The following is a 12,121-nucleotide window of genomic DNA, read 5'->3' as shown; positions in this document are numbered from 1 at the left end:
CAAACTCCTTACAAACAGCATGGGATTCAAACCCAGCTCCAGTCCCAATCACAGGCTCTGGAAAGCTGTTGCGCTAACCGTTATACTAACCGTGCTGCCCAATGTCTTGCATTTAATTAGTTTGAAGGACATTTATTATTTTAGAATTCAATAGTTGGGGGATGGGGGAAGGGTGAAGTGTCAATGAGCTGCAAAGAGCAGCATGTCCAAGATCCAAGGCCTATTCTGTGCTCATCCTATTTTGGATACGTTTGCCTTCAGTTCCCCTGAGGCACAAGGAAATATAAAATCAGATTAGCATCTTGCATAAGAATCAGCTTGTACCTTATGGCTTTTTCAGGTGCATTCTACACTAAGAATGCGCCTGAAGAAGCAGAAGCAGCCCTTTAAATTGCAACGCTGGCCACCTGAAGGACACAACTGCACAGGATGCGGCTCTGAGCACACTCCGGCTCATGCTCAACGTCAGCTGTGATCAGCAGCCTGACCCTTTAACATCCACTTTCAGCCAGCTGCATTCAGGTAGTTGGGAGAGCTACTGAGCTGAGCTAATTATCCTTCTCGGAGGAGGGTTACATAGCTCGCCTCAAGAGCGCCTCCTGCACATTCAGGTGGCCTCAAAATAGCCGCATATTGCCTAAACATGTGGCTTTACATGCGGGACAATTGGCCACCTGAAAGTGCCTTTAGCTTGTGTTCCAGTGTATTGTCACGCCTTCCGTGGCCTTTTGGGAAGAGTTGCTAATAGTCTCATAAAGAGGTGGGCAATGGAATCAGAGGAAGGGGCTGAGTCAGCCAAATAACAGCATGACATTTAACGTGTAATTGTGAAAGCAATAGCTGGGGCATCCTCATTGTCCGAGACATGATGTCTTTTGCACAGAGATCCAAGGCCAAATAAACCCAATGCAGAAATGTCTGAACAAAAATGTAGACTGAAGATTCCCATGCAACCTCTGCTCCAGATGAGATGCTTCACTGCAGCAGGACAAGATGAGAGAAGTGTTGGAGCTAAACACCCTTTGACCTTGATCTTCCGAGATTGTATTAAAAGCCCAGTCAAAGGTAACTCCACTGGGATCCCTGTGACAAGTTCTTGGACTTCCTTCATCAATAATCAACAACCCACAGTAGAACCTCCCAGTGCTGGCTCAGATCACAAATCCATCACAGTATTTGCCAGGAAAACCCAACTGGAGTTACTTTTCCCAACTTGCTCATGAAGAGCTTTCCAATCCTGGTATTGATATTTGCCAGGAGCATCTTCCTCTGGGCATTAGCTCAGGATTTGTCCAAGATTGATGCACAAGTTCTTCACTGGGTTCATCCATAGCTTCTGGGTTTGGACAAATTTGCCAGTGACGATACGCAGTTTTTTATGTTGGAATGAGCTGGAGGGTCATGGGATGCTCATTGGTTCAGACATCAGGAAGACTTCTCAGTTTGCCTTATCGCCTTGTTGAGCTGGCCATCTCTGCCTGCCATATTTCACCAATATCATCAGAATCCAAGTCCCTGAGCTATGAGAGTGGGGTAAACTTTTGTGCACAAGGTTTCTTTTAAGTGGAGTGCGTGGTCTTGACTGAAGATGGTTTTGGTCTAATGAGCCCCAATGTCTATTTCAGGGAGATTAACACATACAGACAAGCAAGTAGTCACCTAACAGCATACATCTACTCTTGCCTATTGCCTTCACTGCACTATGCCCTCAACTCATTTCCTATTTACCTCCTGCATTATCTTCCCACTCCTTCACATTTCCTGGGGGAACTTAGGGAGGAGTAGTGTGCCCCAGGGACATAGTGGGGACCGTGGAGTGGGGAGGCAGAGGTAATATTCTTGCGAGGAAGGGGTGGCCAGATGGTAGCATGCGAGAGGGAGAGGGGCCAATTTGGAGGAAAACTGTAGGAGATAGTTGAGTAACCCCTCACCCACAGTAGGCAATAACCAGCATTCAATGGTGAATGGTGTCACATTCAGTAATCAGAACGTAAATCAAGTCAGGTGCACGAGTTCATGCACTTTCCTGCAGATGTACTTTAGCTTACTCCAGGGCTCTGTGGGTTGTCCCTTTTAGTTAAGAATCCAGGTTGACGAAAGATAATGCAGCTCTGGATCTCATGAACATGGTCTACACGAGCATTCTTATGGTACCTTTGTCTGCATATTGGTATGGTGCGAAGAAAAAATGCTTTAATTAATTTGAAAGACCTAAGAAATCAAATGTAATAGTAGTTCCAAAGACTCCCAGAGGGCTTGAACAAAGATGGTGGTTGGGGTTCTAAGCAACCCAGACCAAGATATATAAGAATTTGGCACGGTTAGTGCAGCACCTGGCACAGCACCAGCAACCAGGGTTCAAATCCCACACCGTCTAGGAGTTCTCCCCATGTCTGTCCCACCATTCAAAAAAAGTACCAGGGTTGGTCAATTGAGTGGCACAGGCTCATGGGTCAAAAGGGCTAGTACCATGGTGCACATCTAAATTTATTTTGAAGCTCCATTCTTTTCCATTGCCAGGATGCGTTGGTTCGTGTTAGTGTGGAAGTTAAACACATCCATTGTGGGGAAACAGTGGTCAGCATTTCACATTTGCCGTAGGCACTCTTGTTCAGTATTGTTCCATCAAAGCAATTTTAGACCCAAAACACTATCACAGACTGACAGCCCCATTTTCAAACCAAATATGGAGGAGCTGGTCATTTATATTCCCTGCAGTTGCTTAGTTCCAACCTAGTCTTTTTCAACTTCTGCAGTTTGGGTTCTTCAAGTGGGCTTCATGGGGACTCCGAGAACCTGATTTCATCCCACCAATTCAGCGAGGGCCCTTGAGAGGACAGACCCATCCAGATCCCTTTGTGCCAGACAGTATGCACACACCTTGAATTATTCATTTATTCCCCTTCCTTCTAGGGCAGGAGGAGGCCAAACATTTGGAATCAAGTGCATAATCCCAATCGTTTGCATGTCCTCAAGATATCTCAAAATAGCCATAATATTGTTATGCTCACATTTTTTCCTCTTGTTCTGACATTAATGTCTTATAGTGCACTCTTCAGAATAGGTTAGGATCCATCTGCCTTTTCAATGAAATTACAATCTTTACCACTATTTATTCCCTCATTTCTGTCTGCAGCTGAACCCAGCACCAAAATTCACTTCGGAAATACAGCCACAAACATGATCATAAAGCATGGAAACAAGTCTGTCAGCCCAAATTAATGATGGCAAACACCTATTTATACCAATTTCATGTTATTGCTTCTATATGCCCATCTCAACCACCCCACCAGATTCAGGCACAGCTACACAATAGCAGCCATTTACAGTGGTCAGCTAACAGACCAACCCATAATTCTTTGGGATGGGGAAGAAACAGGAATACCTAGGGGAAACCCACGTGGTGACAGGAAGATCATACCATCTCCACAGCACTGGAGTTCAGGATTGAACCTGGGTCACTGGAGCAGTGAGATAGCAGCTCCACAGTGGATCCAAACCCTGGCCCTGCACGTTTTTCCCTCTTGCCCCCAGGCCCTTTGAATTTCCAGTTTCCTCTAATCAGACTTTGTAGAGGTGAAAATTCATTTTAAAATCTGGTTACCACATATTGGAAAGCACAAGTTCAAGATCAGTTTGTGCAGGTTTAGTGACCATTTGCATTAAATTTCTATGAGGAAGGCAAGAATTCACATCATCATCAGACTACTCTGTGCCACAGCAGCAGCACACCCTGGCACAACCTTGCCATGGATATAATACGAGCGCAGCGCTAGTCAACAACAGCTCCAGAAGCGACAAATCCAGAGTTACCACACTTTGGAAAAAGGAACATTGGGGTTTATTGGTTTACATCAAAACCAGTCATTACAAAAGCATTCTGTATAAACAGACATTAAAAAATAAACGACTGTAGTGAACATTGAGAAAAAATACATTCAACTTCTCTTTGTGCCAAGTCCTGCTTGTTTCTCTCAACAAGAGGGCAGGACTTATCAATACAAGTATTAATTACACAGAAAGCATTCATCAATGCTTGGAATGTGTTCAACAGGCACTTTTGTGTCACAGTACAGAGCCTGCACTTTCTTAAGTCTCTTGCATGATGGAAGCTGATCCAAAAGCCTAAAAATACAAGGCCTTCATTGGCAACAAGAGATTAAATAAAGGCAGTAAGCGCGAGGCTGACATAAAAATACATGAGAAAAACTATTTTTCTTTTAAAAAGGAAAGGGGACAGGGAGGGAGAAACTAAAAAATAAATAAATTCAAATGTTTTTGTGTTTTTAAATTACTTTTTTATTAAATAAAATAACTGAAGAGTAAAGTTACAAAAACCCTCGTCATTGTAGTATAATATATTAAACTGTGAAAATGAAAATAAGAAAGGGAAAAACCTCACAATTTTAAGATTAATAAGATCATAATTTAAACATAAAAGAAAAATATATTTCTATCGTTCGTCCTTGTGATAAATACAAACAAAAAGGCATATGTTTTGCAATAAATATGTTTTTGATAAGTTAAATAAGCATTTTTTTGTGTATGTGTAAGTGAATGCAGTGACAAGCGATATTTTTAAATCCCTTCTGAATGTTCTGCAAACTTTAAAAAAAAAGGAAATAAAATGAATTAACTTGGCACAAGTCTGAAGACTAGCTGGTTAAACTACATCTCTCACCCTCCCCCCCTCCAGCTGGGTTACTGATCATTCAACTTTTTTTTTGACCAACCCCCTGCAAAGTAATTTTTCCCATCCCCTCCCCCCTACCAAAGAAAGGCCAATTCCTACAGTCGTTTTATCCAGTTCAGAAACAAGCCAGCCCAAATTGTAATTGGGTAGTAGTTAAAACAGGTCACCAGCAACTGTCAACCCCAGGCAAGGTAACGCCTTAATCCTTGCGCAACAAGCCTCCTCACCAGAAATGGAAGCAATCATCACCTTGCTTGTTCAAATTCGGTCCATGGTGTCGACAGCTTGTCATTACAGGACTGGGGGGGGGGGGGGGGGAGTGAAGCGAAGGACGAGGTAACCATAGGCAGCGTTAATTGGAGGTTTGTCGGGGGCGAGTGGCATAAGTCTCCCAATACCCACTCACAAAAGGGTCAGGGCAGTTTATAGGCATCAGTCCCATCCCCAATTAGTTGACCTAAATTGTGCAAAGGCACTTGGGAGGGGTTTGGGGGAGCAACTTGGGAGGACACAGAAAGTTACCGCAAAGGGTATCAAATCCAGATTCTGCCACATTAACAAGCAGTTCCAGCAAAAAAAAGTTACACGATGTAATTCTTTTAAAACACACGAACTTTATAGTCCGGTAGATAGGTAGCAGTTTAACGTCAGATTCTTTCCACAAAGTGCCTCGACTCAACAGGGTTAAATACAACCAGGCAGTCCCAACCTAGTTGTTCCTGGGATGGAAATGTTCTGCAAATCCCAAACTGCTGGTATGTCAAGATACTGAAAGGGAGGGAGAGGGGTGGAGGGAAATCAATCTTTTCCATTTCCAAAAATCTTATCACACACAAAAAAAGAGCTAATTAATTGTGCAGTACCCCTGCTGATCACAGTAAAAACTCAACAGTTGCATTGTTGGCCAACATTGCTGGTAAGTCAAATTCTAACCTGGGTAGTGGGTCAATAGCTGGCTAACTGGTACATTAGGAGTAAAAGGTCCATCTTAAATGCTTGCTCAGATCAGAACTACATTTTGTTTCAGCTGACAGCTCCCCGCATTTTCCAGCGTATGATATAGGAAGGCAGGCCGTGCCTAGTCATCAGAAATGGAGAGTCTGCTAAAGATGGGAAGGCGCTTGTTGAAGTCAAGGGTGGGCGACTCAGAGCCGCTCACACTGCCGGAGCTGCTGAGGCAATCGTCAGACATGGAGTCTGGGGGGCTGGGTGAATGTTCGAATAGCTGGGGCGACTCGGCCAAAGGCCGGAGCAGGAACGAACTTGGGGAGTGGGCGCCACTGCCGGCACACGATACGGGGACTTGGATCCTCATGCCGGGGGCGAAGAGGCTGGCCAGCTCCTGGCTTGAATAGGTGAAGGGGTTGCTGGCACAGCTCGGCAAAGTGGGAGAGCAGCTCAGGTCGTCTGCATTGAAGATGGGCGGAGGGGTGATGGAGGTGGGACTGTCCAGCAGCCCGCTGGTGGAACTGGAGAAGCCAGGGAAGCTGTAGCTGTGCTGAAGGCAAGGCCGGTCCACCTTGTTGGAGGGGGAGAGAGGGAGGTGGTGCTGGTCATGGCTGGAAGCTGTGCGCCTCTCTTCTGCATTGTGGATGAAGTGGCAGCGGGGTCCATAGGGGCAAAAGCCGATGGTGTGGAAGGTGCGGCAGAGCTCTGTCTTGTACTTGGGATGGCGGGCCAAGCTCCTCAGCTCATGGATGCCATGGGCAAACTGGCACTTGTCGCCGTACTTGCACGAACCATTCTCCTCAAAGGGACGGCACAACTCAGTCTTGTAGCGGCTGGAGTTGACCTGGCTCTGTGGCTTAAGGCCAGTCTCAGAGAAGGAGCGATCCCGGAACTTGTTCTCCTTGTTGGCCACTCCATTGCCGGTGGTCTGGTCCAGCTTCAGGCTGTTGAGGAACTGGTTCTGTGTGAACTTGGAGTTAGTGTTGCTGAGGGTGACTGAATGCAGCCTCTGGTAGTCAGCCACTGTAGGTGTGCCAACTGCCTTCCTGTCCAGCAGGGGCACCCCAGTGCTGCTGGTGTTCATGTTGTTGTAACTCATCATCTTGTTCTAGATGGAAGAACAAGGGGAGAGTAGTGGGTTGATAGGAGGGGAAGAAAACAGATTGCACTTTAGAGATTACACGGAACAGATAAAGAAAGAGACTGTTCAGCCCATACAGTGAATGTTAAAATTGGAGTGCCTTTATCCCACCCCAACAACTTCCTTGCAAGACTATCTCTGGTTTTACATCAAATAGATTAACCCCATTACACCGTGGTTTGGCTGGATGACAGGTTGCTGGCATGGCCCAGCGAGGTGGAGGGGATAGATGGAAACAAGCTCAGTTCCTCCTTGAGGGCAAGGACAAGGGTTCATGGAGGTCCAGCAGTCCCAAAGAAACAGAACCAAGAACAAGGGGGAAAAAACAGGAGGGGGATTCTGTGCTGGGGTGTCAGCAAAACCCAATGGCACTAAAAGCCTTGTCTGTGCCTCATGTGCTTCCCTCGATTTTCAGGCCTACCCAAATCACAACCACTCATTCTGTTAATGCACTTTAAATAAAAACATTCCTCTTGCCTGCGGCCTTCTCCCCCCACCCCCCCCAACCTTGCCACTCCCTCACCCCAAACCCCCACCCCAGCCTAGCCGTAACAAGATACGGGGAGTGCGGTCTTCAGAGAAGGCGGGGTGAATTTGACATCAAACATGATAAAATCTTGTTTACATTAACAGGCAAGAAACAGACTGCTGTTAACTGGGCGGAAGCAGACACCAATTAGTCCCCATGCAGTTTGTTCCTCGTGCTACAATAAAAGGTAAGCCATGTCAGTTTGTTCAGCCTGCTGCAGGCATCAGGTTCCACCCACTCAGGGCGACTCTCCGCTGCAAATCTCCCAGCCTTTAACCTCCCCCAAAAGCCCACCCCAATCTCCCGCCCCCCCCCACCCCACCACGTGTACTCCGACAACCCGATCCCAAAAATAAACAGATTCCAACCGTCTAGCAAAAGCTATAGGCGGGAACTCCAAGTCCCCTGTCAAATTGTGCAGAACAGCCAGCCACTGGGGTGGGTGAACCCATCTCTCCGGGTGGGACCCGGAGGGGCACTTGCTAAATTCAAGCCCCTTCTCCTGGAGCTGCGGGGAGGGCGGACACAAGACGGGATGGGACAGACATTCAAAAAGGAAAGGGGGTGGCGGGAATCGAACGCTGGCATATTCTACATCAAATTACCCACGTCCCAGAATCAGACCAGGGACCCTCAACATTTACTTTAGACGGGATCTAACAACTTTCGCCCCGAACTCTGGAGGGACGCATTTTAAAAGTGGATTAAATGTTATAACCACAAGTTAAAATTCCACACACAAGTAGAATGGGTCAGACAAAACAAGGGGCAAAAAAGAAACCCTCCAAAGACCGACAAACTGGTTTCTCTAACACAAAATCCAAAGTCGCAAAAAATCCATTAAATACATATAAAATTCGAAGGAAATGTTAAAAAGTTAGAAAAGGTTTTAAAATAAACGCTCGGACCAACAGACTTAATTTTGTAGCGTCTGCGGTTTGGATTTAAAACTGCTTTTTTATATTAAAAAGTTTCAGAATGAATGGTGTAAGATCATGAGGGTTTAAAAGTTGCAACGTGTTGTGAAGCGACCATTCCCCTCCCGCCCCTCCATCCAACACAAAGTGTGATTTTTTTTTACCTTGCATAAAACTTCTCCAATATCGTAGAAACAAGAGACTAATTTCGTGGACATTGCCGTGTTAATACTCAACGGGGCAGCGAGAGGAGACCGGCGGCCGGAGACAAGACGGCTTAGATCGGAGTCGAATCAACTGCAGCGAGTCTCCGGCTGCTAGCCTTTTTCTTTCCCCTCTCTCTCTCTCGTTCGTAAGCTTCCTACTCGCCCCACAGACTTTTAGCAAGTCGCAAGCCGACATCACCCATAAATAATTTCCCTTCCATCCGTGGGCGGATCCCTGGTATTTAAATCAGCCAAGCTTGTGGGCTCGCAGAGCAACTTCTTGACTGACACGACCCACTAGCATATTTAACTCGCCCCCACCGCCCAAAAAAGTAGAAACATTAAAGACTTTTATCGATTTTAAGTCAATCAAATGTTTTTTTTTAAATTAGACATGTGGGTTGTAAAATTCAAATTTAATAAATAACGCATAATACGATCTCGCCGATAAAAGAATGTTATTAATTTTGATAGATTTTTAAAGTTTTTTTTCCTCTGGGGGCGGGTTTTGGATCTAACTGCTAAGCTCAAAAGGTGATTGGATCTGGACTGGGGGAAAAAGTTGTTGCGAAATGTACGAGCAAGAGGGCAGAGTGCACGGTTTTAAGCCCTTTCTGTTTTACTCCCCAGTTTTTAAAAAAAAATTTCGATTGCAAAGGGTAGATTTGTGCCTCTTGTTGTAAAAGATGGAGAAAGTCGTATAAAGTGGAAGTTTGTGCAGTTGTTTTTCAAAGCCCGGGTTTCGTTTTTTTGGCAAAAGCCTAATTGATGTTCACTCCGTGTTCTGGCACTCGTTTCCGACTGATTTGCATTGTGCGCGGCTTATCATGTGTAACAGATGGTTGCAATTTCAGTCTGTTGCAACGGGTTTTGGCGGGAGAGTGCACATTGGCGCGCAAACGATTTTGTGGGGTGGGGGGGGGGCTGGGGAGGGGAACGCGGACGAAATTGGATATTTTTTAAAAACATCATTTGAAGGCAAACGATTATTTCTAAAGTTTAAGTTTTTCCGCTTTTAGTCCAAAACGAAATACCCCCCCCCCCAGGAAAGTAAAGGTATATTAAAACCAGCTGACCGGGAAAGTCCCCTATTTATATTAGTAATTTGTCTTTTTAACTGGAAGAATGTGAGGTTTTTTTTAAAAATACACTAGTTCCGATTTAATTCACAGAATTATAAAATGTATACACTACCATTTTCAAAAAGACAACTAGTTAAAATTTCCTGTTGCAAATACTTTACCGAATTGGCAGTAATCTCTCAACCCAACTTTTATCATGGAGTTTTGAGTGTGTGTTTTAGTTTAACCCCCCTCCCTGAGATGCTTAATTGAAAAGTTGAGGTCTCGTAAAGGAAATATTTGGACGGGTAATTGTTGTGAATTAATTCCCTGTTTAACACGCCAGAGGGAAAATGGAAAGGGAGCAGCCCCCTCCCCCCAACTTTAACTAATCCGTATATGGTTCCTATTAGGCAGAAAGTTAACTTTATATTCTCAGGGACGGTCGAGCGTCACAAAATCCAAAAAAAAAGTTGAAATGAACAGAGCCTGCATCAGTTTGAAAGTTATTTTTTTGGAAATTAATTACCTTAGCGGCCACTGGGATCTATTTTGCAGGAGCTCGAGCCCAAACACAATATCTTTAGATTCATCTGAGGGGGTGAAACCGCTCCTTGTTCTGACGCCTCTCTCCATGTGCCGGGACTATGTCTAATCTTGCTTTGGGTTCGATTCCACCCCCCGCCACAGGGAGGGGAGGTTCTTTGGGATGGCGTGTTGCTCCACTTCCTGCTCACACACGCTGTAAACAATTCTCACTCGGTCCCCGCTTCTCCCGAAGAGTTCAGATCATTTGCTGGTCCAATTACACTCCGCTCGCTTTCTCTCCGCGTTTTCAATGAGCCTCTGCTTTTAATTACGGACAGCATTTCAGTCTTTCCCTTTTGAATACAGAGACGTTAAAGAGCCCAGAAATTGGACGTTTGGCCCACCTTGGGGTCGACTTTTTTTTTGCTCGTCTATATCAGTTGCATTCACTCGAATTAGGGCCAGATCCAAACCCCCCTTAAAAGTGTCTGATTGTATCTGATGGACCACCACCTGTAGCAACACATTCCCGATGTCAACCACTCGGTGCAAAATAATAATGCCCCTACCTTAAAACTATGCCTTCTTGTTTCAATACCCCTTCCATGACAAAAAAAGATTCTATCTCCCCTACCCAATGTCTCTTAGAGTATTGCATGCTTCAGAACACCCCTCAGCTTCCTTCATTTCAGCCTATCCAATTTCTCCCCATAACTAAAGTTTTCCAAAATTGGCGAATCTCCTTCAGTGCAATCATGTCCTTTCTGTGGTGAGATGACCAGAGCAGCACTCTTACAAACTAGTCATATTCCCACAGATGAGTGGGTCAGGCAGCATCTGTGGAGAGAGAAACAGTTAACATTTTCATGCTGGAGCACATTGAGCAAGAAAGAGCAAGCTACGAATGCTTCTTAAAAACATTCTGATAGATAAGTCCCCTCATTCAGATGATAGATGCCCCAGGTTACTACAGGAAGCAAGGCAAGAAGGATTGCTGGGGACCTTGCAATTATCTTTGTGTTCTCCCTGGCCATAGGAGAGGTACTGAAGGATCGGAGAATGACAAATATAGTCCCATTGTTTGAAAAAGTTAAAATGGAGAATTGAGGGAAAAATAGACCGTGATTTTTGCATCAGTGGAAGGCAAACTATTAGAAAGAATTCTTAAGGACAGAATTTCTGAGCATTTAGAGAAGCATAGTCTTCTCGGGGATAGTCAGCATGGTTTTGTGAGTGGCAGGCCATGCCTCAAGAGCCGAATTGAGCTTTTTTAAAGAAGTGATAAAAGAAATCAATGAAGGGAGGGCAGGAGATGTGTATATGGATCTTAGTAAGGTATTTGACAAAGTCCCCTTAAGGTGGTATGTGAGTGGGAGGGAAGGTTGAGAATCACTGCTCTAGACCCAATTGTGACTGAAATATTTTGCTTGAGAAAATTGTCATTGGCCGATTTCCTTTGGCGTTATGAAACCGTACACATAACGAGTCAATGAGGGTCAATTAAAGCAGTGGTTTTCAAACTTTTTCTTTCCACCCACATACCTCCTTAAGCAATCCCTTACTAATCACAGAGCACCGATGGCATAGGGAATACTTAAAGTGGTATGTGAGTTGAAAGAAAAAAGGTTGAGAACCACTGACCTAGATGAAGAAGTGGAAAGATGGGTCAATAAGTTTGCAGGTGACACATAGGTTAGAGGTGTTGTGAATAGTGTAAAAGGTTGTTCTATGTTGCAACTGGATATACTGTAGACAGGATGCAGAGTTTGGCGGAGAAGTGGCAGATGGAGTTCAATCCAGATGAGTGTGAAGTGGTGCATTTTGGAAAGTCAAACTTGAAGGTGGAGTACATGGTCAATGGCAGTATTCTTAACTGTGTGGAAGAACAGAGGGACCTTGGGTCCAAATCCATAGATTTCTCAAGGTGGTTGTGCCGATTGATAGGGTAGTTAAGAAAGCCTATGGTATGCTGGCCTTTATTAGTCAGAGATTTAGTTCAAGACTCGTGAGGTAATGTTGCTCTGTAAAACTCTGCTTAGACCACACTTGGAATACTGTGGTCACCAGGTTACATGAACAATGTGGAAGATTTGAAGAG

At 44.8% G+C, this 12,121-nt stretch overlaps 2 protein-coding genes across 3 annotated transcripts in view; one reads left to right on the top strand and one right to left on the bottom strand.

Annotated features, from left to right (window-relative positions):
* The window catches only part of rad51b (RAD51 paralog B), a 644,462-nt gene that overhangs the window by 627,569 nt on the left and 4,772 nt on the right, over nucleotides 1–12,121 (top strand). The window contains exon 11 of the mRNA XM_069917186.1: nucleotides 7,416–7,498. Coding sequence (XP_069773287.1) covers nucleotides 7,416–7,462 — 47 coding nt within the window. The 3' untranslated portion in view covers nucleotides 7,463–7,498. The remainder of the gene's footprint in view (nucleotides 1–7,415; nucleotides 7,499–12,121) is intronic.
* LOC138753787 (mRNA decay activator protein ZFP36L1-like) lies at nucleotides 3,819–10,185 on the bottom strand. 2 transcript variants are annotated; one of them, XM_069917188.1, is made up of 2 exons: nucleotides 10,025–10,185; nucleotides 3,819–6,749 (listed from the first exon to the last, which is right to left on the bottom strand). In XM_069917188.1, exon 2 carries the CDS (start codon nucleotides 6,741–6,743, stop codon nucleotides 5,772–5,774), a length of 972 nt encoding a protein of 323 aa, XP_069773289.1. In that variant the 5' UTR covers nucleotides 6,744–6,749; nucleotides 10,025–10,185; the 3' UTR covers nucleotides 3,819–5,771. The 2 variants fall into 2 exon arrangements, with proteins under 2 accessions (XP_069773289.1, XP_069773288.1); XM_069917187.1 differs by lacking the exon at nucleotides 10,025–10,185 and adding an exon at nucleotides 8,393–8,770.

Source organism: Narcine bancroftii, chromosome 2 (assembly GCF_036971445.1).
Source record: "Narcine bancroftii isolate sNarBan1 chromosome 2, sNarBan1.hap1, whole genome shotgun sequence".
Classification (NCBI taxonomy): Eukaryota; Metazoa; Chordata; class Chondrichthyes; order Torpediniformes; family Narcinidae; genus Narcine; species Narcine bancroftii.
Note: the sequence above shows the minus strand (reverse complement) of the source record. Positions and strands in the feature narration are given on the sequence as shown.

What these genes read in the sequence shown, in the direction of transcription:
- LOC138753787 (XM_069917187.1), bottom strand. Translation starts at nt 8,446, where the DNA reads ATGTCCACGAAATTAGTCTCTTGTTTCTACGATATTGGAGAAGTTTTA. An exon ending in TTGGAGAAGTTTTATGCAAG is followed by an intron (nt 6,750 to 8,392) that starts GTAAAAAAAAAT and finishes TCTTCCATCTAG; the next exon opens with AACAAGATGATGAGTTACAA.